This window comes from Marmota monax, unplaced genomic scaffold, assembly GCF_021218885.2.
Source record: "Marmota monax isolate L192 unplaced genomic scaffold, Marmota_monax_Labrador192_F-V1.1 WCK01_AAM20220418_F8-fsc00045, whole genome shotgun sequence".
Taxonomy (NCBI): domain Eukaryota; kingdom Metazoa; phylum Chordata; class Mammalia; order Rodentia; family Sciuridae; genus Marmota; species Marmota monax.
In genome coordinates, this window is record NW_026692132.1 from 4,088,665 (window position 1) to 4,115,369 (window position 26,705).

General features: G+C 35.9%; 1 protein-coding gene across 3 annotated transcripts in view; it reads left to right on the forward strand.

Moving 5' to 3' along the window:
- The window catches only part of Rdx (radixin), an 87,991-nt gene extending 63,840 nt beyond the window's left edge, over positions 1-24,151 (forward strand). For 2 of the 3 annotated variants that reach the window (XM_046466181.2, XM_046466189.1), the window contains 4 exons: positions 1,438-1,598; positions 2,488-2,580; positions 5,449-5,691; positions 6,313-8,820. In XM_046466181.2, coding sequence (XP_046322137.1) covers positions 1,438-1,598; positions 2,488-2,580; positions 5,449-5,691; positions 6,313-6,477 — 662 coding nt within the window. In that variant the 3' untranslated portion in view covers positions 6,478-8,820. Of the gene's footprint in view, positions 1-1,437; positions 1,599-2,487; positions 2,581-5,448; positions 5,692-6,312; positions 8,821-24,084 lie in introns of those variants that run through there. The other variant, XM_058586481.1, reaches the window with a different exon arrangement.
- The last annotated feature ends 2,554 nt before the right edge of the window (positions 24,152-26,705 follow it).

The window sequence follows — 26,705 nt, forward strand, 5'->3', positions numbered from 1 at the left end:
ATTTCAGAAGCTAGAACAAAGGATTTTGAAAACTTTTAACAAAGAATTGTGCTTAGAGAAATAGGTGTGTTTACTAATTTAAATACTATGTGCAGTGTACACGAATTGAACATTATGTTTTTGTGTATCAAAAATAAAAACTTAAAAAATGAGTAATTCTAGAATTTAGCTGTGGCAACATCCAGTGTTGTACACTTTTCATCTTTATAGCAAAATAGCCACATAGAATTTTTATATTCCTTTATCAAGAATTTAGAACCTAACTGAAGAGTAATTTTTCTTTTCCATTCTTTTCATAACTCCAAAGTCTTAATTACAGTTACTTAAGCTAATTCTGACCATGAACAACAAAATTAAGAACAGTAGGTAAAAGCTCTTACATTACATACATTTGACAAGAGGTAGTTACATAGAATATATAACAAACTCCAAATAATACAACCAGATTTTAAAAATAGGCAGTAGATCTAAATAGACATTTTTAAAACAAAACAAAACAAAACATACAAATGGCCAACAGGTACATGCAGAAATGCTCAACATCACTAATCATCAGGGGAATACAGATCAAAACCACAAACCTCCTGGCATATAGATTTTCAACTTCTCCTCTTTTCTAATGTATTCAGTAAGGAAAAGTGATTCTTTCTAGACCATTGCACTCTCTTAGATAGCATTCTGTTATCTCTTTCATACAATGTACTTATTCAATAAGAATTGTTAGTAATGTTTAAAGTTAGTAATTTTAAAATCATTTAAAAGCTTCCTGGTTTTGTGTCAGCAGTATTTTCCTTTCCTGTTCAACTCACTGGGATAAGAAAATTTTGTGGTCTTAACTGTTCAAGATTAAAATTTCAGTCAGTCATCTCCAAATAGCACTTGCTTTCACATCCCTTAGGAATTGTGGATACCAGTAACACAATTTTCAATAATTTGTAGTTCATGTAAGAACTTTTACATTAGGTCAAATTCCTTGGGTTTACTTATCTAATAGATGTTGCTGATCCTGAATCCAGGGCCTTGTGCCTACTATGCAAGTGCTCTACAACCGGTATAATTTAGTACCCCCTTTAAAAAAAAAAAAAAAAATTCATCCCCCTTAAGGTTAAACTTTAAGTGAAAGGATTTTTAGAAAGTAAAGGTATGTGCTTCTAGCCTCATGACATAACTTGAATTAAAAAGAATTTTCATGTCTTTGCATTTTTGAATTGCATCATAGATTTCTAAAAATTATTAATATTTCACTAAGATAAAAATGAAGTCTATGTGATTGCTATATATTTGTATATATATATGTGTGTGTGTGTATTGATATATGTACTGATTTTTAGAAACTAAACACATGAGATTCTGTGTTACTATTTTAGTTTCTTTGGGTAATGAAATAATTGGAATTAATCATTATTTGGGGGGCATGGAAATACATGTATTTGACAGAACTAGAAGAACAGACTCGGAAAGCTCTAGAACTGGATCAGGAACGAAAACGAGCAAGAGAAGAAGCTGAACGGCTAGAAAAGGAGCGTCAAGCTGCTGAAGAGGCCAAGTCTGCTATAGCAAAACAAGCTGCTGACCAGATGAAGAATCAGGAACAGCTAGTAAGGAATTATATTAGATCTTAGAGAAAAAGAAAAAATTAAGTAAATGCGTGGCATGAACTTTTTAAAAACCATACCTGTGAAATGCAAACCAAAGGTATAGGGAACTTAATGAAGTATGAAAATAAACCTAAAACTTATTTCTGCCTTAAAGAAAGCCTAGAAATAAAACAAATAAATACCTTTACTGCCAATAAGATTCTCATTTGCTTATACTTTTGACAGGCTCTGCAGTAAGCCATCTGGCATCTTTTGTTCTAGATCGATTGATGCAGTATGTTCTGGTCTGTACATAACTATGGGCCATATTTCATTAGATTTTTGTTGTTGTTGTTTAATGGACTTCCAAATAATGAGGGGCATAACACTTAAAAGATCTATGGATTTAAGTATTAGTTCAGGTAATTACTTGCTATTTGCCTTTATGGCTTGTTTAGCCCCCCTGTCCCTCCCTGTGAAAAGGGGAATGATATACTTAAGAGAATTGTTGGGGAATCAGATGAGATTATTTGACAAAGTACTCTTTAAATTATAAAGCGTTATATAAACAATGTAGTATTTTTCTTTTGTAGGCTTTAGTGAAAGTTTACTGATAAAAATTTTTTAAAATAGCTAAGTTACAAATTTTAAGTTCCTATTACTAAATCAGGATTAACTACTCATCTATAAAAACTCATTCTATAGAATAACACTTAGTTTTGTCTCATTAGCTTATTATCTCAAGAGCTTAGTATAAATAAGCCACTTAGGATCTTCAAGAAATATTGCCTTTTTAAAAACAGAAGAATGTACTTGAATATTTTTGACTGAACATGTAAGATTATTCAAAATATATTAGGATTTTTTTTCTTTTTTTTTTTAGTATTGGTAATTATGTTGTTCTTTATAGGCAGCAGAACTTGCCGAATTTACTGCCAAGATTGCCCTTCTAGAAGAAGCCAAAAAGAAAAAGGAAGAGGAAGCAACCGAGTGGCAACACAAAGTAATCTATTCTTTGTCCACTAATAAGTCAGCAATATACTAACTTTATAGAGATGAATATAAGATTAACATATGTTCAGTACTTTGGGAACACAGAAGAGGTGATTAATTTCCAGGAACGAGCCAGTTTATTGGGGAAACTCATATACGTTTAAGCTGGATATTGAGCAATAAATTTTGGGAAAAGAAAAGATTGAGTACAGTTAGTGACTGAAGAGGTGGTCATTCTAGATAGAAGGGAATTGAATGAGTATAGGAAATATGGGCAAAAATAATGAATTTGAGGACAGTCAATAAATGACCAAAACATAGAGCGTAGATTTGGAAGTGTTGGTGATGTGCCTGGCAAATTGGATAGTTGAATTGTGGAAGGCTTTACATAAATGGCCATGCTAAGACAAAGTCATGGGGAATGTCTGTAGACACCAGGCTCTCAAAATTTCAAAACATAATTGTAGCATGATCAGGTAAGATTTTATAACAATAACAACAATAATATAAAGGATGTATTGAATATTGGATACTTAAAGAGGTAAAGACCAAAGGTTGTGGCGGTGAAGAAAAAGAGAAATGGAGAGCTGACATTTTGTGGTGCACTGAAAAGGGCAGGATAACCAATTCTTGGATGTTGAGTAGAATTAGAGAGTTACAGTGATGGTGCTGCTGAGATTTCTAATGAGAGTTCTTTGTAGAGGAATCCATCATTGTCAAAAGTGAAAATCAAGCTTCAGTTGAATGTGGGACATATGAGAGTTTAATGTAAACTTTAAAAGACAACTATAATGATTTTTTACACCCCAAAATACAGTTATATATCATAAAGTACAAAAGGAATTACTCACCAGAGTAATTTTTCTCGCCCAGGAGGGATAAGCCATCTGAGAAAATAGTGAAGAAATAAAAGACAAAGTCAGAAAAATGGTTTTAAATGCAGAGCTCCTGATAGGTCCAGCCTACACAGGAACTGGAGCTGACTGACGAGAAAATTGCTCTGTTGGTTTTATTTAAGGGGATACGTCAAAGGTAGGGATATGGTTTCAGATGTAGAGTCTTGCAGTCAACAGATTGATTGGCATCTTGATAGGCTATACCCATCTCTGAGGTGGTGTGGCTACAACAGGTCACCCCATCTCCACTGCTGTGTAGGACTTGGCAGAGCTGAATAGGACTGACATGTATCTGGGCGATTTTATCAGCCAGATTGTCACTGGAAGTTTCCAAATATCAGATTTTCCTATTCAATGGGCTTCCATGCTGATTTAGTCTACATATAGTCCAGGGATGGCTCTCAACAGTTACATTTGATGATGTTCTGTAATAAAATGTACTTATTATAGAAAATGTTTTTCTTTAATTTTCTTTGTAGCAGTTTAAATTTCATTGGGAAGTTTTTGATACATTTAAATTTACATATAGGGCCTGGGGATGTGGCTCAAGTGGTAGTGAGCTCACCTGGCGTGTGTGCGGCCCGGGTTCGATCCTCAGCACCACATACAAACAAAGCTGTTGTGTCCACCGAAAACTAAAAAATAAATATTAAAAAATTTTCTCTCTTTCTCTCTTAAAAAAATAAATAAAATAAATTTACATATAATAGTACAAAAGGAATAAAACTGTTTTATCTTCTTCTTATACTACTTCATTATTACAATTTTATCGTTCCCATTTAGGGATGATTTATGAACTTCAGAGACATAAGCTTTTAAAAATCTCATATTGCAGATACAAGTCCTTTGAACTGTAGAAACTTAGAAAATGTACACAAGAAATTGCATTCCCACAGATTAGGACAACATTATAAAGCATTAGTGCATATTTTCCTCTTTGTGTGTGTGTGTATGTGTGTGAGTGTGTGTGTGTGTGTGTGTGTGTGTGTGTGTATATATATATATATATATATATATATATATATACCCATTTATATATTTGAAATGAGATCTTATCATACCTGTAATTTCATTTTAGTGAATTTTTATCTCATCTAAACAGAATTTTTCAGTTTACCCAAAAAATCTTTTAGAGGTAATTTGCTGTGCCAGTGTTCAATTAGGACTTTGCACGCCTGCAGTACTTTTTTGCTCTAAGGCTCTTTTAATGTTGGACAGTCCTTTGTTTTTGATATTGATTTATAGAAGGAACCTGAAGAAATTGCTTCCTCTTGGTGTCATCCAGCTTGTCCTTTTATACCCACTATTTCCCATAACTGAAAGTTAAATCTAGAAGCTTGAGGAATTAAATGCTTTTTGTATAATGTATCATAGGTGAGACTTCCATATAACATAGCACACAAGAAGATCACAAAAGTGAGTAAAAGGGGGTGTTATTAATAATTATATAAGATAGCAGTGTAAAGAGGGCTTTTCTAGACAAATCAGGACAATAGAATCAATCAAATCATTGGTGATATTGGGTATTTTATGTTGTTTCATGTCAAAAGATTCTTACTATTTAGTTAACTCACCATTAGTGATTTTAATTGATCATTGGATTAGAGTAATGACAGATTCCTCCATTTTACTCCCATGTGGCTCAAATGTAATCTATTAGCCCTCTGCAAACAAAATAGTTAAACATTTGCATAATAATTTCAGCAGCAGTGGATAATCCTTGCCAGAATTAATGATTTTATTAGGGATTTTAAAACTTTTATTAGGGCTTTTAAAAATTTTTTATTAGAGGTTTGTAAAATAATGTTTTAAAAATTTTATCTCTTCTACCTGCTGGTATACTGTAAAAATAGAGTGTTCATCAGTAAGGACTATTTTCATTACGCTGAGATACAGTTTTTGCTAGAAAGGCAAGATAACTTGATTCTCTTAATTACCACTTTTCAAAGTAAGTTGCTCATGAATTTATTTTTAATGTTTAGGCTTTTGCAGCCCAGGAAGACTTGGAAAAGACCAAAGAAGAGTTAAAAACTGTGATGTCTGCTCCCCCTCCCCCTCCACCACCACCCGTCATTCCTCCAACAGAAAATGAACATGATGAACATGATGAGAACAATGCTGAGGCTAGTGCCGAATTATCGAATGAAGGGGTAATGAACCATAGAAGTGAGGAAGAACGTGTAACGGAAACACAGAAAAATGAGCGCGTAAAGAAACAACTTCAGGTAATTTGTAATTCTATGTACATGTAAAATGTAGTTTATATTTTGTCTATCTTAGATGAATGTATCGAAAAGAACTTAAGATTTTTAGCAATCTTATTAGTGGCCAGTCTTATAATTGGTTGTTTGGCCAATTATTTCATTTCTTCCTTTGTATGACTCTATTAACAAATGTTTGTTAACTAGTTTGTTAGCTTGACCCATTTTAAAAGGTAGAAAATATTCTATTGCTGTGTTGAAAATCAAATGAATATAGTTTTTAAATAGTAAAGTGCACATTGACAAGAATGTCCCAATTAATTCCACTATTATGGACCAATAAAAATATTTTTAAAGTGTACATTGACTATAATATTTAATAAACTACCTTTAAGGTATTATATAATCTGAATTAAAAGTTAAGGAAATTTAGAATAAAAAAATATCATGGTTGTAAGTGTGAAAATGAAAGGCCATGAATATTCCTCCCCAAGTACTACCATCACCGTTACAAAAAGTAGAGAAAATGATTTCACAGTGGAAATTTTAACATATTAAAAAGTCAGACTTGGTATATATGTATTTTTGCATCTTTAAACCATTTCCATACATTTTTTAATAGTCTTTTTTTTTTTTTAAATGTAGGCATTGAGTTCAGAATTAGCCCAAGCCAGAGATGAAACCAAGAAAACACAAAATGACGTTCTTCATGCTGAGAATGTTAAAGCAGGCCGTGATAAATACAAGACTCTTCGACAAATTCGGCAAGGCAATACAAAGCAGCGTATTGATGAGTTTGAAGCAATGTGAGAGCTGTTATTTTGCATACATGTTCTTCATAAGCTGAACCACCAACAGAGAAAAGCAGGCCTTTGCAGATGTGATGGAATGCATCCCACCTTGCCAAAGCACTTATACCAGTTTGACTGTGGTGGCTGAAAGACAAATTTAAGGAGAGCTCTTCAACATTAAGGCAGTGTGATATCATGCTCGGTTTTCTTTTTTTGTTTGGGCCAGGGGATGGAGAACCACGTTCCATCAATTCTTTTACATTTTTCAGTTTTCATTTTTCTTTTTCTGTTGAACATTCAACACTAATTATCATGACTGACAAATGTGTATGTATGGCTTGATCACTTTGTGCATTTAAAATAATGGTGAACCTTTCAATAAGTGTTTAGATGGAGCACTCAGTTTTCCCTTGCCTTTTTTGTGTTTAACCTATATACATTTCTTCATTCTCTTACATTTTCTCAGTGTGCCCTTCTCATATCCTGCCATTCCCATAGCCATAATTCTGCTATCATACAGGTCTTTGGTAGTGTTTAAAATTATGGCAGGGTGAAGAAGTGTTTGGTCACTGTGTAGATGATGACTACAAATCATGAAAAGGATTAGTACATTTAATAGTATAGTGTGTAGCTGATGATAAGGTTTTTAAAATAAAGTCCCAATTTAATTGCATTATTGGATATTTGTTATTTGCTTACTTAATTACAGTCATTTTTGACAGCTAAATTGATTGGTGTTTCATCTCCTGTAATTTTTGGTGGTCTTCTTTGCTAGTCACTTCACAGAGGTGTAGTTAGTTCCTAGGAGAGGTTATTGATGAAACACTACCTACAAATAAGTTGTCTCAAAAACTTGAAAAGTTTTGTTCTTTCATGAGTTGATTTAGAAAAAAGGATGTCTAATAAAAGAAAGTAAACATTTGTTGGTAATTAATTTTAATCACTAAAAGGAAAATGACCTTTCTGGAAGGGCAGTATATAAAAACATCAGTCCCAGGAAGGGGACAGTAATACTACCTCACTATTACACCTACAATGACTGGTTTCCAACACATGAAATGTGTAAGCTGTATGTTTATTATACATTAAGACAGTCTCAATTATGAAGGAATATTTTTGAGACTTCATTTTCCTTTAGAATATGTGAATGCTAATTTTTTAACTGACTTTTTGTTAAGTTGAACTGTGGGCTCTGATTTGTGTTAAAATTGTAAGATGTCACTGGTATACTATCTTCCTAGAGGGGTGTTATGTCTGAGGAAATGTGTGTCTTTGTGTGTGAGAGTAAGAGATGTTACCTTTGTAGCATATAAAGAATGTCTATACCTTCATTTCTTGATATGATAGTTACATGATCATTTTAGCATTTTTGGTTTCTAAATCACTGTGCTTATTTTTTTAATCTATAACTTAAAAATTAAATTTGGTAATCTTATTTTAGAAATTATAATATTTAGGCTGTTAATTTTAATTATCTTACTAAATAAATTTTCCCAGTTAGAGATATTCTAATATTTTCTTTATTATTAAATGCCTGGATTTGAAGATATGGAAAGCCTTGTTTTCTCTGTGTGGTTCAGCTACTTTGCATTTGGTATTGTGCACTCAAATTTACATTTATTAAAATTGCCATTTTATTAAACATTTTTCATGCACAGTAGATTCAAGTTATGTCTGAAAATATCTCTTGTGCTTTTTTATTTTGCTAATTTTAAAAGGATTAATCTGGGCAGACATTATGAAAAGGAAAGGTTTTGCTTAATATATTTTGAACTTGTAGGACAAAAGATAACTGGTTAACCTTGAAGTGACTGTTGTACAGTGGTGTGCACATGCTTCAAAATCCTATGAAAGAGAATGTTTCTACTTGGTACACTAGAGGAGTAAATGGTAGACCCTACTGTTCATGCTTTGAAAAAATTTTTACTTTTCCAAAGCATTAAAGGAATTGCCATAATAGTAAAAACCTGGATTTCCATTAATTTTTCTAATTTTGAATTGTGTGCACTATCATTGCTACATCAGTTTGTTACAGTGTTGAAAAATTACCAGTTACATTTGCTGTTTATAATCTATTTGTAGATTAGGATTAAAATGGATTTAATCCATTTTTAAAGCTGTGTGGATTTTTTAAAACAGGAACAGCCATTTGCAATATGGATTTTCATAGTGATTAAACCAATATAACTTATCATTAGCAGTTGAGCACATGTTCATATAGTAATGTAAAATACACTAATGAGTATTTGGTAAATTCCAATAGGCTTTTACCATTAGTATATTTTTGTGTTGTACAACTAAGTTACATCTCTAATTTTGGATAATATTCATTGGTTAACAATAAAGTAACAAAAGCTCATGACTTCAAGGTCCACTGTTGTTCTTTAACATGAATTTCTTCTATATTTCCTGAAAATCTTAATCCCTATCAGAGCTCTGAATCATTGCATCTTAAAAGTGATAAGTGGACAGGAAGAAGTTTTAAAATCCTTGTAGATTTACTCATTCCCCCAGATTATACTGATATTACTATAGAAATAATTGTGTTTATTCTGTGGAAAAATTAAATTGACTTCTGACAACAAAAGATTATTTAGGATTTTCTGTCATTGGCTTTTAATGTAGAGATTTTTTTTTTTCCTTGAGGAAGACAGTTTCTTTGTCAACAATTCATCTCATTATTAAACTTTTGATGTTCTTTAAAGAACTGGATGCTAAGTGTATTTATTTAAGCACATTCTTATTTTAAAGCCATATTACAGAGCAGATAACATAAATGTTTAAGTTACTTGCCTTTTTAAAAGCACCTTACTAATTTTTAACAAATATTTTTTTAAATAAACAATTGGTAAATCTACTCTAAAAAAAACCAGGTGTCTTCTCAATTCATAGTAGTACTTAATTGTACTTTATGTTCTCAAGGGCTGGCAGTGATTTCTTTACTCTGATCTTGTAAGAAAAGAAATTTTTTATGCTTTACACCTTCTTGGTTTTTATTTTTTAAAATACTGGGCATTGAACCCAGGGGCACTTTGCTACTGAGTTACATCCCAGTCTTTTTTTTTTCTTCCTAATTTTTTGAGACAGGGTCTCACTGAGTTGCCGAGGGTGGCCTTGAACTTGTGCTTTGCCTGCCTCAGCGTCCAGAGTTGCTGGGATTACAGGCATATATACCACTGAACCCAGTGAAACTTACTCTTTTTTGATAAGAAAAGTATCTTAATATTAGTGTCATGTATAAAAGAATTCCCCACATGATGAACTTTTTAAATTCAAAAGCATCTCGTTGTGTATATGCACAATGAAAACTCACCTTTTTAAAAGTTAGTTTGAATCTGAAGTATGAGGAATTACTAACTATAGCATTAACTGATTTGTAAATCAAAGTGTAGTATTAATAATAAAAATAAGGGAATACATTTCAATGCAGAGATACATTTATAGGCAAATTCCTCTCAAATTTGTTCTAAATGAGCAGAAGAACTTTAACATTTTATATTTTCTTCTTTTTTTTTTAAAGTATCAGAGATAGAACCCATGGGCTTAACCACTGAGCCACATTCCAGTCCTTTTTATTTTTTATTTTGAGACAGGGTCTTGCTAAGTTACTTAGGGCCTCTATAAGTTCCCAAGACTGGCCTGGAACTTGCAATCCTCCTTTCTCAGCCGCCCAAGTTGCTGGGAATACAGGTGTATATCATCATGCCTGGCTCTCTTTATTCTTTTAAACTAATGTACCTATCAAATATTCTAATGTAGTTTAACATTTAGATTGAAGGTGTCCTAGCAGATTTTGGAAGCTCAATAGTTTCTGCATATGTTTTGATTACTGCAAAGATATGTCCAGGCAGTTTTGATTTCTTGCATTCTACACTGGTAGGTAGGAAGAATTGGCTTATAACAATGTTCCATGTCAAAGCTCACTACATTCTCATCCTTGGCTTTTCCAACTAAATAATTTTAACTCCCTATTTTTTTCCTAAGAGGACATACTTCTCAATATGTCTTCTTTTGAGAATTTAAGAACTGCCATTTTCCCTCTGAAAAAGTTATGACTTCCTGCTTGGTACTTCCTGCTCAGTATTTTGACTTCTTTTAAGCCCCGTAAAACAGAGTTTCCTGATTTGGGGAGATATATGTTATATATATTCACACACACGTTTATAAATACATACATACACACATGAATGATATATAATTAAGATCTATGTACAATTATATACTATAGATTATGCTTATGTTTAATGTATAAAAATATACATACACTATATATATTATACATAAACTGCTTTACAAGTTCAAGTGTTCCATCATTTCCTGCAAAATTTTAATGTTAAAAGAGTATAACTAAGATAATTACCCCATGACACATCCTTTGAATCCAGTTTTATGTTTGGTTCTGGAGTTCCCTATCTACTCAGTTCCATATTCTTATTTGATAATAACCTTCATTTAAAATATTTTTATTAATAGTCTGCTACATTTGCCAACTTAGAAGCAAGATTAAAATGACTATTTTGGCAATCTTAAATTAATATTTCAATTTTGATTATATGCATTTATTACAATTTCAAAACAGCAGTGCCACATGTTGATTCATGTTATTTGTATGCCCAGATTCCTCCATGCTTATAGCTAGCCACTTGCTTCCATTTGTGAAATTTATTTTTATTACTCTATTCTAATTATTTTTTATTTTTATTTAGTCATTTAAAAAATCGGATTAATTTTGATATTTATGCATGTCATAAAGTTTGCTCCTAAAAACAGTGATATTGGCTTTAGTTTCTCATCTTTACTAAAGCAATACAGACAGACGCCCATCTTCCTAGGGGAAATATGGCATCAAAATTTCTGTGGTTATTCATGTTACTGTCTTCAGAAAAATTCCTCCTGAAAAATTGTGGAATTGTTCTTGTACTCATGTCATGATATTCCTTTTAGTTTTTTTCAACTTAAATGTTTTGTCTTGTTTTACATCTAGAAATGCATGTATCTTAAAATTATAAAGCAATGTTAATTTAATTATTTTAAACTTTAGCTGCTTTGGATAAAAATTAGAGTTGTGTCCATTATTAAGGAAACAATAACATGAGGAAGATCAACTGCAGAAAAGATAATGACTAATAGATAACATAAATAGTATAGGTTTCTCTAGCTTGCCTGTTCTCTGATAAGTTATTTTTAGAGGTCAAATTTTAAACCTGGATTAATAAAGATATTTTTAAAGATAGAAGACCCTAATTTTAAAAGTTTCTTTAACTTTATAGGAAGATTCATTTTATACCCACACTGAAATCTGGTCTAGTAACTAGTAACATCTGTATTAAATATTGAAAAGATAGAGTTAAGAGTTTTCAGTTGAATCTTTATGGGTTTGTTGTTTTACAAAATATGTGTTATATAAAATTTACCATTTTAACCGTTTTTCAAGTGTTCATTGGCATTTAGTATATTCACAGTACATTGTGTAATCATCACCACCATCCAGAATTTTTTCATCATTTCAACCTGAAACTCTGTACCCGTTAAACAACTCCCCATTTTTTCCTCCTCCCTAGCCCCTGGTAACCACTGTTATGTATTTTCTGTCTCTATGAATTTGAGGTTTCTGAGTACCTCATAAAAGTGATCTCATGTAATATTTGCCCTTTTGTGTCTGGCTTATCTCACTTAACATATTTTCACTTAGCATAATATCCAAGTTGCATGTATCTGAATTTTTTTGAGGCTGAATTGTATACATATATCACATTTTGTTTATCCATTCATCAGTCAGTGGATATTTAGATTGTTTCCACACTTTGACTATTCTAATGCTGCTATGAACATTGGTCTACAAATATCTGTTAGATTCCCTGCTTTCAGATCTTTTGGGTAGATATGATTGCTAGATCATATGACAAATCTGTGATAATTTTTTGAGGGCCTGCCATGCTGTCTTCCACTGCTGTCTACACTATTTTACACTCACACTGGAATGCACAAGTGTTCTAACTTTTCATATCCCCATCAACACTTGTTATTTCTGAATATTTGTTTGCTTGCTTTTGATGTAGTTATCCTGATGGTAAAGGGGTTTCCCATTTTGATTTGCATTTCCATGTGGCACATTTCCCAAAGCATATAAGATGTTAGGTATCTTTTCATGTGCTTATTGGTCATTTGTATGTATTTGTAGCTGGGATTACAGGTGTGTGCTACCTTGCCTGGATGTCATGTTCTTTAATGAGGGAAAACAGTTTGATGAAGTTATTACTGAAGACAGAGGCAAGGTAGCAGAGATGTTATAGACAGAGGTTAGAGTGTGTAGAACAGAAAATGTGAGTCACTGTGTACTGTTTTAGGATGATAAAACTAGAGTGTGTTGGGCCAGGAATTTGTGGAGCCTTGAATTCTGTGCTGTGGTGGTTTGGTCTGATTTAAGGACAACTGGTGGCTTTGAGAAAGCACAACTACAGAAAGGAAAAATAACACAATCTTACTTGAAATTCTTTCTGTGTAAGATATACTAGAAAATACAGAGGATAAAGAAAGCCTGTAGAACAACTGTATATATTATAATTAGCCCAAAGAAAGGCTGTGGCCAAGGAGATGAATATTACCACCCTTGAGAACTGAAAGGAAATATCTACAAGGAATTTATTATGTTTGCTACATGTATTATTAGTTTTTCTTCTGCTTATTTTCCAAATGACCCCTTTTGGAACACTGTTTCTATTTATCCATGACCTTTTAGGGATGGGTTCTTGGTGAACTAGAAATAGAGACATCTAGGAACAAATGGATTTTATTCTGGATTCTAATTCTCTTTTTTTCTTATATTCTAGTTTTGATAACTGATTTCAGAGTTGTGAATCTGATGGTCTTTTTCAGAGCATTTCTCTGGAATCAGATATGGATGCTTTGATTCCAGATCTTGTCTTTACAGAAAATACATATAATAATATACTACCTGGGCTGGGGTTGTGGCTCAGTGGTAGAGTGCTTGACTGGCATGTGTGAGGCACTGGGTTCTATTCTCAGCACCACATATAGATTAAATAAAATAAAGGTCCATTGACAACTAAAAATATTTTTAAAAATACACTGCCTAACTATGGTTAATATCTATGAACTTTTGAATTACTAATTCTTATTTGTAGTTGAAAAGCTGTTTCCTCTGTGGTGCATGTAACTATAGTTCTGTCAATCTTTGTGCTCCCAGATGATCCTAACAATGTGACTAGAAGAAACTTGAAGTTGTTTTGTTGTTGTTGTTGTTGTTACCACCAATTCTCTCAAGTTGCTGCTATGTACCACTGTGCCCAGCTTGAAGGTTTTTTTTTCCAAGAGGTTTTTAGGGTTTAGAAAACCAGTTCTTTCAGATTATTATAAAAGGGGTTTAATCAACTAAACACAGTGAAGATTATCTTAGAACACACATACACAGTTATTTACTGGCTGCAACAACTTTGAACAGCTCATTTTGTCTGAATTTCTATGGGATTTTTAAAAGTTGAGAACTGTATTTGATTCTGCTCATCAACTTAGCTTTTATGCTACAGGAATGATGTGGTTCATCTGCTTATGTCTAAATGATATTGCAAACTTTTTCCTTCCTTTTGCTTGTTTTCCTCAGTTTTAAATGTAGACTAGTTCTCAACTTTTAGGCTATAAAGGCTTTTGAATCTGGGTGGATATAATCTTTGGATAATCTAAGTTACAAACAGATAGTTCCTTCTCATTAACTTTGAAATATAATGTCTTACTTTAGTATCTAGAGTAAATGTAGAATTTGCAACATCCTCCCCCCATGCTCCACCAGCTCACCATGTTCTACCCACAGGAGTGTCTGGATTATCATAGCCTCCATTCCATTTTCTTGATTTCTTCTCTTGCTCTTTTATAGCTTTTTTTTTTTTTAAACACAGCTTAAAGCACGTAAATCAGATCATATGTTTTCTGCTATATATCCTCCAGAAATTTCCAATCTCAGAGTAAAAGCATATCTTTCTTAATAACCATTCATAGTCTAATATAGTTTGGTCCCCTGTTGTAGCTCTTGGATTTCATCTGCTGATTTCCCCTTCTTTGTTAAGTAGAAGTCACACTCTTGTTATGCTTTAAACCAGTCAATCTAACTTCTGTCACCTCCAGGATTTTGCCTGAATGTTACCTCAGTGAGGCCTTCTCTTACTATCTGAGTTAATGTGGTGACTTCCCTCATATCCTACCCATTTCTTTTCTGTTGTTACCACATGCACCATCTGACTACAGAGTACCTGCCCTGTTATTGTTTGTTGTCTGTTTCCTCTGTGGCGGGGGAGGGGGGGTGGGGGGGAGGTAAGCTCCAGGAGGCCGGCACTGTACTCTGGGACAGTGATATACACTCAGTGCCTAGAACAGTGTGTGTAGACAGCTGCTCACTGTTGGTTAAATGAACAGTTAGTTACATGATTAGGCACTCAGAGGGAAGGCACCTAGACTTGCTGAGGGCCCCAGGAAGACTTCCTGGAAGAGAATATCCCTAAGACAGTCTTTGAGGATGAACTCTTCTTAATCAGGGGGTTAAAGACAGGAAAACTGTCCAGGTAGGAGGAACTACGTATGCACCCAAATCAAGGCACAAGAAGACGGGAGTGTCCTGGAATGCCCAATTTGTATTGAAAACATATGAGTTCTGAAGGTGGTGTCATAAAACACTAGAAGATCATGAGGGGAGGAGGCCTGTGTTAGTTCTTTTTGGATAATTGAGCTTGGATACAGATGGAATGTCATATTGGGTTTCCCCAAAGAAAGAGTAAGTAAAGAAGCAGTGAGTTCAGTCCAGAACCTTGGTGAGCACCAGCACTGAAGTACTGTCAGGGCTGAGAGGGCATTCCAGGGAGAACCAAAGACAGGCCAGAGGCTCAATAGCCTGTGACCACCAGAGCCATGGGAAAAGCTGTCATGATATTTAAAATGCACACAAGTTTGGGAAACAAGAAAATCATTGGAATTAAAACAGTTATCACTTCACTGTACAGTGTCTCCTGAAATGTGTTTTCCCCAAACCTACACATGAATTCTTATATCCCAAAGAACAGAAAAATGCTCTGTCTAGCAGAGCCCTCTGTCAGCTCCAGATGCCCAAAGCTGATATGCTTTGGTACAAGTCTTATTCTGCACCCCTGCCCAAGTCCACAGGATTATTCCTAATGAAATGAATCTGTTTCCTTATTTACCTTATAGGTTAAATATGTTCCATATGACATTTGAATGATTTCATACATTCAAATAATTTCTTTGATTAAAGATTTATTATATGTTTGAAGTTAGGCTTTAGAGATTCATAGATAAGTTAAAACATCATCCTTAGTCTAGCTGAGGAGACAGAAGAGAAATAATTGTGACCAAAAAAAAAAAACAACAAGAGATACAAAGAGCTAGGGATCAATCAGCCTCTTGCTAACATGGGCAAGGCTGAAGAGGTTAGTGCAGTGGTAAGTTGTTATTCCCACTTCAACCTCGATGTCAGGCTGAGGGAACATCTCAGTTGGATGTACAATTTGGGAGTAACTTCCAGTGCTAGAACCCAGAACTCCAGGTGGTGGAGACTGGTAGGTTTTAGGACCAAAGCCAGCTCTACCACTGTGTATAAGGTGCTACTGAATAATATAGCATGATTGCCTGGAGCTGTGGGTTAGGAAGTTAATTTATAATCTGGGCTACTTTCAGAGACCTCAGGAGAGGTTACTATGAATTCTGGGTGTGCTCTGGCCCTAACCAACCTTGGTGCGGGGGTGGGGGGTGAGGGGGTAAGGGAGGTCCTTCCATTTATTTATCTAAACATTTTAGTACCTAGAGCCTACCAGGTGCGGAGTATTAGTCATCCAGGACATCACAGTGACTAGGCCTTTGCCCTAATGAACTGACCTTCAGAAGGAAAGACACAAAACACCAGCAAACAAAATAATAAGTCGCAAATTGTAGTATTAGGTCGAATCGTGAAATTGCCAATATTCAACCATCTTATCAAAGTGATTTTTATATCCATTTAATGCTATGAACAGGAAATAAGACGTAGGAGAAAAGTAAGGATGAAAATCAGGGATCGAAGGTCAGGAAAAGCCTCTGCGAGATAGAGGTATATATGTCTAAGTTGCCACATGAAGGGAAAGAAGGCTAACTCCTCTTCTTCCTCTGTTTAAAACAAGACGGTAGATGCAAATGCCAGAGGGGTAATGCGAGGTGCTACGGGCTGGGAGTACTTTCTACCCAGGAGTCTCAGACCCCGTCCAAGGGGACGTGCTGTTAGCTCTTACGATGTGGAAGGCCCAGTGTTGCCATACCCTCCGGCCTTCCAAGATAAGCCAGCAAACAGCTTTCAAAGAAAAGCATTCACAGATATTAAGTTGAAACATAACTTTGTGTGAAATCTGCCAAATTTAACATGTCAACTATTTTGAAAAATTTTAAAAAAGCTTTGCGAGCCTGACCAGACACATCTGCTTGCCAGAAGAGGCCCATTAGATACCTTTACAATCTGTTGTAAAGTATTCCAGGCAGAGGGAATGGCATCAGCAAAGACCTTCAGGGCTGGACTTGTTCAAGGAAAAGAAAGGAGCATGTCCAGAGGCAAGTGAACCCAGAGGAGAGTAGTGCAGAAGATGAATTTGGAAGGGGCCAGACCACAAGGAGCTTCCTAAGTCCTGGTAAGACACCTCTAGGGTCTAGGCCAGATGTCTGCTGAGTAGTGTGACCCTGGGAGACAAAAATATTGCTGCCAGAGTTAAGCTAAGAAAAGGTAAATTCAAAGAAGATCGTGGGACAGATGGTGCAGATGTGTAAGGATAGAAGTACAAACTTAGTTGGTCCAGTACTCTTCAGCCATTTACCCTAGAGCCAGACAGGGCTGCATGTACCTGGAAGAAGGAGCACCTTTTCCTAATCCACACAAAGATGTCACAAATCTGCTGGTATCCTTGAAGGTAGGCGTATCCTTTCATTTCACAGTTCAGGTAAACAGCCTAAAGACAACCATGGTGGCAGAGTCTGCATTTGGATTCTGGTTTCCTTTGAGGTAGAAGAGTGCATGTCTATGCATATGTGTGTGTGTGTGTGTGCGCGCGCAAAACAAACCACATTTCTAATTTAAAGCCAAAGGAGACATGTTTCCATGCTCTTTGCAAGCTTTCAGTGTCTGCAAAACTCAAAGTGAATGTATCCATTAATTAGAGGCCAAGATGAATATGTCATATCTTAAGTTTAAATTGAATGGAGAGCAAGCAGTGAGCCCAAGCCCAGACCTGACAGGTGGAACACGGGTCTCATTCAGCTCTTATTGGCTGGGGCTAGTCGGGGGCTCTGCACTGCACAAGGGCAGGGGGACATAGCTCAGATACAAAGTTGAAATGTGTGGTTTATTCTTGCAGGGGAGAGAGAGCATCTTTTTATTATCTGTTAAATGCCCCCAAATCCAAAGAAGGATCTGTGCTCAAGAGATCTTAGAAACCTAGAGAAGTGAAGATGGTTGTGGAAAGAAGTAGGCTTTTGGGGGGCACAAAGAAAATGTATTAGTAATGACTCGAAGTCAACTGAGTCTGGAGGAAATTCAAGAGGTTGTAGATGAGAGGGAAGAAGGCTCTTGTCTGGCAAGTTGAAGCACAAGAAAGGGAGCCAAGAGGAAGGTGGCCTCTGGCTGAGGTCCAAGAGATGAGGTTGGTGTGCCGCACTTTCAGCCAGGATTCCAGTCAGGAAAATGCATTTTTGCCTGTGGAATTAAAATTAACATTTTTAAGAGGAAAGTCACCATAGTTGCCTATATTTTGCTTTTCTAGATTGGTTGATTCTTTGTTATCAAAGTAGAGAAGGATTAGCAAACTACTTATGAAAGGTCCAATTCTAAGTATTTTTTACTTGGTACCAAATCGTTTCTGCCTCAGCTGCATAACTCTGCAGCTACAGCATAACGGCAGCTACAGGCTGTGTGAACAGGTGAGCAGGCCAGTGCTCCAATGCAACTTCATCTGCAGACACTTACATCTGAATTTCACATGATTTCATTGTCATTGAAGTCTTGATTTTGGGGGAAAAAAGTAAAAAATATTCTTAAATCATTGTCAGTACCCAAACAGGTGGGAAGCCAGATGTGATTGATAAGACAGTTTGCTGACCCCTAAATTCAAGGATTAAAGAAGCAGTCTTGTTCCTCCTAGGGCATGGTTTTCTCAGCTATTTAGAGGTTTGATGTGATCATAGTAGGGTCTTATTTTCTTGCAATGAGGGGATTTTTCGTACACTTTGAAAAAATTTTCAGCAGAAATTTAAACTAGCATGCATCACAATTAGTTAGAGGGCTTTGTTATTTTTTAATTTGTTCTAATTTGTTACATATGACAGTAGAATACATTTTGACACATCATATGTAAATGGAATATAACTCCTCATTCATCTGATTGTACATGATATGTAATCCTATATGCACATAGGGTAATAACATCCAATTTATTCTACTATCCTTCTTACCCCCATTCCCCCTCCCTCCCTTCACTCCCCTCTGTCTAGTCCAATACATCTCTATTCTTCCCTCCCTCTTACTGTGAATTAGCATCCACATATCAGAAAAAAATATTCAGCATTTGGTTCTTTGGGATTGGCTTCTTTCACTTAGCATAATATTCTCCAATTCCATCCATTTACTGTCAAATGCCATAATTTCATTCTTCTTTAAGGCTGAGTAATATTCCATACAGTCAATAGTTACTGTTGAATACCACAGTTTCTTATTCACTCATCTGTTGAAGGACACTTAGGTTGGTTCCACAGTATAGATATTGTGAATTGAGCTGTTATAAACATTGATATGGCTGTGTTACTATAGTATGTTGATTTTAAGTTCTTTGGGTATAAATCAGGCAGTGGGATAGCTGGGTCAATGGTAGTTCCATTCCAAGTTTTCTTAGGAATCTCTGTACTGCTTTTCAGAGTGGTTGCACATTGGAGGGCTTTTTAAACACAGACTTCAGGATAAATTTCTCATTCAGGAAGTGTTGGTGGGGGGCCACAAATTAGTATTTCTGACAGGTGAAGCAATGCTGCCATCTTGGGACCTCACTATGAGAGTCATGATTTAGAGAGATGCGAGCACCCCCTGCCGCGAGATGACACAGCTACTCCTTTTAATCAGTGTCCTACAGTGACTATTGATTTTTCTACAAAGATGGTGTAAGACTTGAAATTCGAATGGTTCAAAGACCAAAGCTCATTGGAACCAAATTCATAACTGCTCCACCTATTAAGTATTTTCCCATCATTTTTTTGTTTGTTTGTTTTAAACATTTAAAAAATAAAGATTGGTTTACAACAGTGTTAGAGAAAGAAATGTGCCTAGGAGAAATAGAAAGGATTATACTATATATACAAAAGAGATACCAATGTATCAGTTTTTAAAATACTCCATTGCCAGTAGCTTTGGCGTTTTTGATTACGTCATCCTTTGCTTTTTTTTACTGTGTTTGTATTCACAAGCAATATAATTTCCAGTCTTGCACACACATGAACCTAACAACTTCATTACACACATACACATATTTTGATGTCTGTAGCTGTGGTTAATTCATTTTCACTGCTGTACATTTACTTATGAATGTACTAAAACTTATCCATTCCCCTACTAGATGTGGATTTTTTTATCTTTTATTTTTATTTTTTGCTACCAGGTATTGGACCCAGGGGCCCTTAACCACTAAGCCACATCTCCAGCCCTTTTTTATTTTTTATTTTGAGACAAGATCTTGCTAAGTTACTTGGGGCCTTGCTAAGTTGCTGCAGTTGGCTTTGAAGTTTTGATCCTCCTGCCTCAGCCTCTGAGGGGCTGGGATTCCACATGCATGTACCACCATGCTCCATCTGTTTTCAGTATTTTAAAGAAATTTATAAACAATAAGATCATAAATACCATTGTCTTTTATTCATATCTACTCCTGCATATGAGCAATACTATTTCTACGGCAGAGCCCAAGGGAGGGGAATTGTCAAGTAGACTATGCCCTTCTCCATCTTTACTAAATAACTATCCAAATATTTCCCAAAATAAGGATTTACCCACACCTTTACCATGCTTGATATTGCTACACTTTTTAATTTCTGCCAATTTGATAGGTTTAACATGGAATCTTATTGTGCTTCTAACTTGCATTTTCCTGATTGCTGATGTAGTTGAAAACTTTTCTCATATTTATGAGACTTTCATTGTCTTTGGAATGACTTTTGTTTTTTTGCCTGATTTCTAGTAGCAAATAGCATATTTCTACTGCTTGTTTACCTCTAATTGATCAGTTCAGAGAATTTCCTCCTGTTCTGGTTACTAATCTTTTGACATTTAAGTGTTTTATAGATGTCTCCTTCCATGTCTTGTCTTTTTGCTTTTTTTAAACCATATCAGGGATTGAATCCAGGGGCACATCCCAGCCCCGCCCCCCGCTTTTTTTTTTCCTTTTAAGACAGGGTCCAAGTTTCTTAGGTCCTCACTGAGTTGCTCCAGGTTGGCTTTGAATCCTCCTGCCTCATCTGCCTGAGCTGCTGGGATTACAGGTGTGCACCACTTATGATTTTTTTGATGGATGAAAATTTTAAGTTTTCTTTTAGCTTAATTTGTAAATCTGTCTCCATATATTTATGGGGATTAACCCCCATGTGTCTTTAAGACATTCCTCTTCCTCTAGAGATCATAAAGATATTCTCCTATATTTTTATATAAAAGTGTTTGGCTTTTTCCCTAAAAGTTTGGTTATTTTTACGTCTAACTCTTTAGCTCAGAAGAACTTTTGTGTATGGTTGATGTACTGATGGCTGCTTTTACCGCTGTCCTCTCCCTATGGGCTGCATCCACTTGGCTCCTTTTCTCTGTTCTGTGACTCCTAGGCATGTGTCCAGCCTGGGGTCAATACCTTTCTGTCTTAGCTACTACTGCCTTAGCTTTTATAGATTTTAAGGGGTTAGTATCTGGTTGAGCTCTCTATAGAAGTTTGTCCACTTTATTTTGATAATAAGCTCCTAACTGGTTTTGGCTCATTGTTCTACATAAATTTTAGACCTAGTTTATATTGTATGAGAAAAAATTTGGAGACTTCTGGTAGAAAATGAACAGATTAGTTGGGAAGAAATTATATCTGTACAATATTAATCATAGTTCTCTCTCTCTCCATTTATTGATGTCTTCCTTAATGCCTTTAAATTGTTATTTTGCTATCTGTTTAGGAGTTATATTTGAAAACTATTTCGTGACTAATGTAGAGAAATTTAATTTCTTTTTGTTTGCTTAGCTTAAATTAAGAAAATTTGCCCATTTTTGAGGGTGGTGGTGATGGGGACTCTCGGGATTGAACCCAGGAGAGGCTTACCACTGAGCTATGTGCCTACATTTCAGTCCTTATTTTCTAGTTTGAGACAGGGTCTTGCTAAGTTACTGAAGCTGGCCTCAAATTTGCCATCCTCCTGCATCAGTCTCCTGAGTTGCTGGGATTATAGGCATGTGCCATTATCCTTGGCTCAAATTCTAATTTCTTTTCTAATAACTTATAAGTTCTCTTGGGCTTTTTACCCAGTCATCTTCTGCAATAATGAATTTTCAATCTTTCTTCCCTTACTTAAGCTTTTCATTCTTTTTCTTATTGAGTTGACTGGAACTTCCAGTCTAATGTTGAACACAGGTGCTGTCTCACTTCTGACTTAATAGGTATGCTTCTAACATTATGCCACTAATTACGTTTGTTCTAGGTTTTTGGCACATGACCCTTATCAGATTAATGAAACGTTCTTTTATAAGTATATACTTATTTTTCTAAGAGTTTTTTTTTTTTTAGTTATTAAGGGAGGTTTTAAAACTTATTAAATGTAACTGCTATGTATATTGAGATAATTGGGTGCTTTAAAAATTTTGTTAACATCCTGATCTGGATATATTTTCTAATGTTAAGCCAAGTTTATGTTCCTGGAATAACTTGATACAACCATGTGCAGCACTCCACAAATCAGGAGCCCTGGGTACTGGGAATATTTTGCCCTCTGGTGTCTATATGTCTCCCCACCTCAATCCCCATCAGTTGTTGCTGTTGAGTAGCTTAATCTCATAGCACCACCTGGTGGCAATCTTTGGAAATTTCTGATTTCTGTCTTGACCTTGTTTTTCTCTTTCAGGGAAATGTATACATGCAGCTTCCTCTTATCACTGCTAACTTCTTTAATTTTGTTTTCTTTCTTGTGCCTTTTATCCACTGTGCTCCCTCATCCTCCTTTATTTAACTCTTCTACGTTTTCTCAGTATATTCATGAAAATCACTTCTTTTTCCTTTCTTAGCTCTTCCTCTCACAATTTGTCCCTTTATGAATCTAAATCTACTTCAGTAGTGGTTAATCATGGTGAGAGTAGAACTGGCAACTAAAGAAAAAATACAACTGTATAGTTTGATGTAGAATAAAGGGTCCGCTCTGCTAATTTCCCAAATCCTTGAAAATACTTCCCTTTAAAATGTTCTTAAATTTCAAATACTACTTAATCATCTTCTAATTAATTCTACCCAGTTGAACATCAAGCTCAAGTATTCAATTAAAGTTATAAAACTATTAATAAGTCTCATTGTATCTTTGTTCCTTTATTACCAGCTTTCACAAATTTGAGGTTTCTAAAGTATTTTACTACGCAGACTCAGTTTTTCATTATAGGTTAAACTACTTGGAAACAGAGCCACCATCTGTGACAGTTTTCAGAGGAAAACAAGCCAGCCCAGACATGCTTTTGGTACATAATCTATGCAGAAGACAGAGACTGACTAACTGACTTCTGATTGTTTACCTACTAGTATGGAAAACACTGTAATCATGATTCTCCCCAGTCCAGGAACTGACAAACCAGTTGGCCAGTCCAGCAGCTTCTTTGTTGCCTTAGTCTTACTTTTGTTTTCTGGTTGGTATCTCTAAGGGCTGCATCTGAGAGCGGCAGATGAATCGACTAAGGAAGACAGAGTGGAGAAAGTGGGGCTCAAATTGTTCTCTGTGGCCCCTGGGATGCCAATATGGCTACCTGGGAGGTCATTTTGTTTGTCTTAACCCACCCCAGTCCTGTGGCAGGCAGATAGCATATATATTCAAATATAGCAACTACTAATTTCAAAGTAGGCACCATAAAGTACTTTCTTCTGTAAGCCTAGTTGTTACCTGAAGGAAATTCCAGAAGTGCCTTCATTAATCAAGAGAGAACTCGAAATAACATATAAAATCTACTAAAGCACAATACCCTGAAGTTCTGATATTTATGGCTTTGAGACCTGTTCATCTTGTGAAACTGATTGTGAGAGTTGCTACAACTCTTAGGGATATTCTAGCACCTATTTTAAGGAGCAATTTAGTTACTCTTATTTCTATATTCTAATAGTGTAGTTTCAAATGTGAATTTATTTATTTAGTTTTTTTTAAAAAGAGGCTAAAGATTAGGAAAGAGTCTAGTCTGGCAATTTAGTTACCCAGTGGCTCGATGATACTCAGAGGTGTTCCTGGCATTCCAGACTACAGGGCAGGCAGTCCATTACCCACCCCTCCCCTGTTTTATTTTCTTCTGTGTTCTTTTTCCAAATGCTTTCTAACTTTTTGATGTCTCTTTTGAAAGGTGGGGACCCAAGTTGTATGCCTTGTTCCAGATGCGATCTTGCCAAAGCAGTATAAAGCAAATGTAATAGGACGAAGGCTCCCTGACCAGGTAAGTACAACTGGTAGCTGTTGCCAGGACTAGCCCACCCTCCCAGTAGACCTGCCAGGACACTGGGTCACTCTAGCTAAATGTGATATATTTGCAATAATACTTCAAGATTTGGAATAAGTGTCCATTCCTACAATACTATTTTTTAGATGTTTTTCATGTGACAGGAAAAAAAATGGTTATATGTGTTCACATAATATGGGGGATTTTTAGAAATGATTTGCTTCTTTGGCCTTGAATTTTGGATTGCTCTGAAATGAGGCGAAGGTCATGTTAGAATCTTTGGCATCTCTTAGCACCACCAGCACTTTTTTAAAATCCACTCAAAGGGCTGTGAAAGGCTCATTTTGAAAGGGGTGTAGCTGATTATGAATTTATAATTCAGGTAGTATTTGAACTAAAATCCTTAGTTAAAAGACATTTAAATATTTTTAGTTGTACATGGACACAATACCTTTATTTTATTTATTTACTTTTAACTTTTTATTCTATTTATCTTTATAAATGCTGAGGATCGAACCTAGCGCTTCACATGTGTGAAGTGAGTGCTCTACCACTGAGCCACAACCCCAGCCCTAAAACACATTCTTAATGTTTCATAGATTGCTATGAACAGATTAGCTTCTAATCTTTAAATCTTTATTTCAATGAGGAAATTTCATTTATGTAACACACTCCATTTTTTTTCCATTTTGTTTGATTAGAAAAATTCCCCAAATTAAAATTCACCTAATGTTTTATAATCGTCCCTCATTGACTTTCATCTGTTATGTTTTTCCTTTTTAGAGTCAATCCTTTGAGTGAGTCTGATTCTGAGCTAGTGTCATCATAAGTAGGAAAAGACAATTTCTGCATGACTCACCAGGAAAGTCAAGCTCAAATGACAGATTTCGAATTATACAGAGATGAATTTATGAAGAGAGCGAGGGAGTTGGCAATTGTCACATCCTTCAGCCTGAAATGTCATGTAGTTGTCAGCCTTGGAAGGGTTACCGGGCTCCTCCATGGTTGATTATAATGTTACTGACCCAAGGAAAAGAAAGGGACTTCTGAGTGTTCTTCTAGTCCTCCTGCCACCCTTAGGCCTTTCCCACGGTGCTGTCATCCTGAGTGGGCCTGTGGGATCATGGTGGTGAGGAATTAGAGGTGACATCTAAAGCCACAGACAAGATAGAGCTGACTGGTTTCTTCAGGATAGCACCCCCTAAGGTCCAGGACCAGATGGTATCCAAATTATTAATCAGCCCTGAGGCTGGTGCAGCCGGTATATTCAGACACAGACTTCTGGCTCTCAACCTTCAGGCCTGTCTTTTTTCAGAGGCTTTAGGCTGATTTTAGTTTACAAGGCCAGGTAGACCTGACCTGTGTGTCCTTTCTCCTGGATTCTTGAAATGTGAAGTAGCCTGAGGCAGGATGGGGAGCTGATATAAAAGGGTAAGCTCATTCTTGGGCACACATGCCCACAGGCTGCTCAACTACTTCTCTTAGGATTCATGTCACAAAGGTTTGTGACTGTGATGTGAACATGTTTATGCTACAACCTTACACCTGCCTCTAATTCTGAAACAATACAAAGTCCACTAGGCTAGACTCTTTTTGAGCCCAAAAGTCATCCTTGCTGGGTGGAGGCCCAAGTAAGGAGTCTGTGGAGTCACCCTTATTCTGTTGCAGCCTGTGGTCATTCCATTCCCCTTCATAGCTCACTGACCAACACCCCTGGGGCCAAATGTTAACTGACAGAACATGGAGAAGGCATTCAGGATCATGCATTTTGCGGTCCCATTCTGGTAATGACTGAGTTTTCTTCTTAGTGACTTTGCTGTCGACTTTCTGTGTCTTCATGCAGGTCCCTGGCAGCTCACACATGGCATGCGTTAGGATAAGGACATACCAAGACAGCCCTGTTCTGAATGTATACATTCCTCAAAGTCTGTAATCTCAGCTGGAACTCGATGGACCAGTATTCCCTCAACCAGGATTCTTGCTGATGGTTCTTCTCCTCATCTCTATTGCTGTTGGTTTTCCCTTTCTTGCTCTTTCCAAACCTGTCTTGATTGCCTTTCCTAGGGACAGACCTGAGGAAATGGGCCCGGACTTGGGACTTCTGCCTTGCACCCTGCAGTCCCAAGCCAGCATCCATGGCACCCGTCTTCAAGGCACTGTCCCCCAAATGCCTTCAGACATCAGCTTCTGAGAACCCACTGTTTCTGCATGATTAGCTTGTAAGGAGGAATCTATGGGGAGAATTTTCCAAAATTTTCCACTTAAAAAAAAATGTGTGTGACTTTTTGGCTTCGATCTGAGAGTTAACTCAGTGGTGCATGGCTCTGTTTCCATGTGCACTTGTGTGGAATCTGAAGAAATTGATGCAACACACCCTTTCCTGTCTGGGCTGTTTGTATAATTGTATATAAATGTAGCAATAAATACAGTCTAACATCAATGTGCATCTTACTTTCCATTTGACTCTTCATCCTCATGGTAGGCAGTGACAATTACACTCTCAAGGAATTGGCCTCCTGACCAGTGGG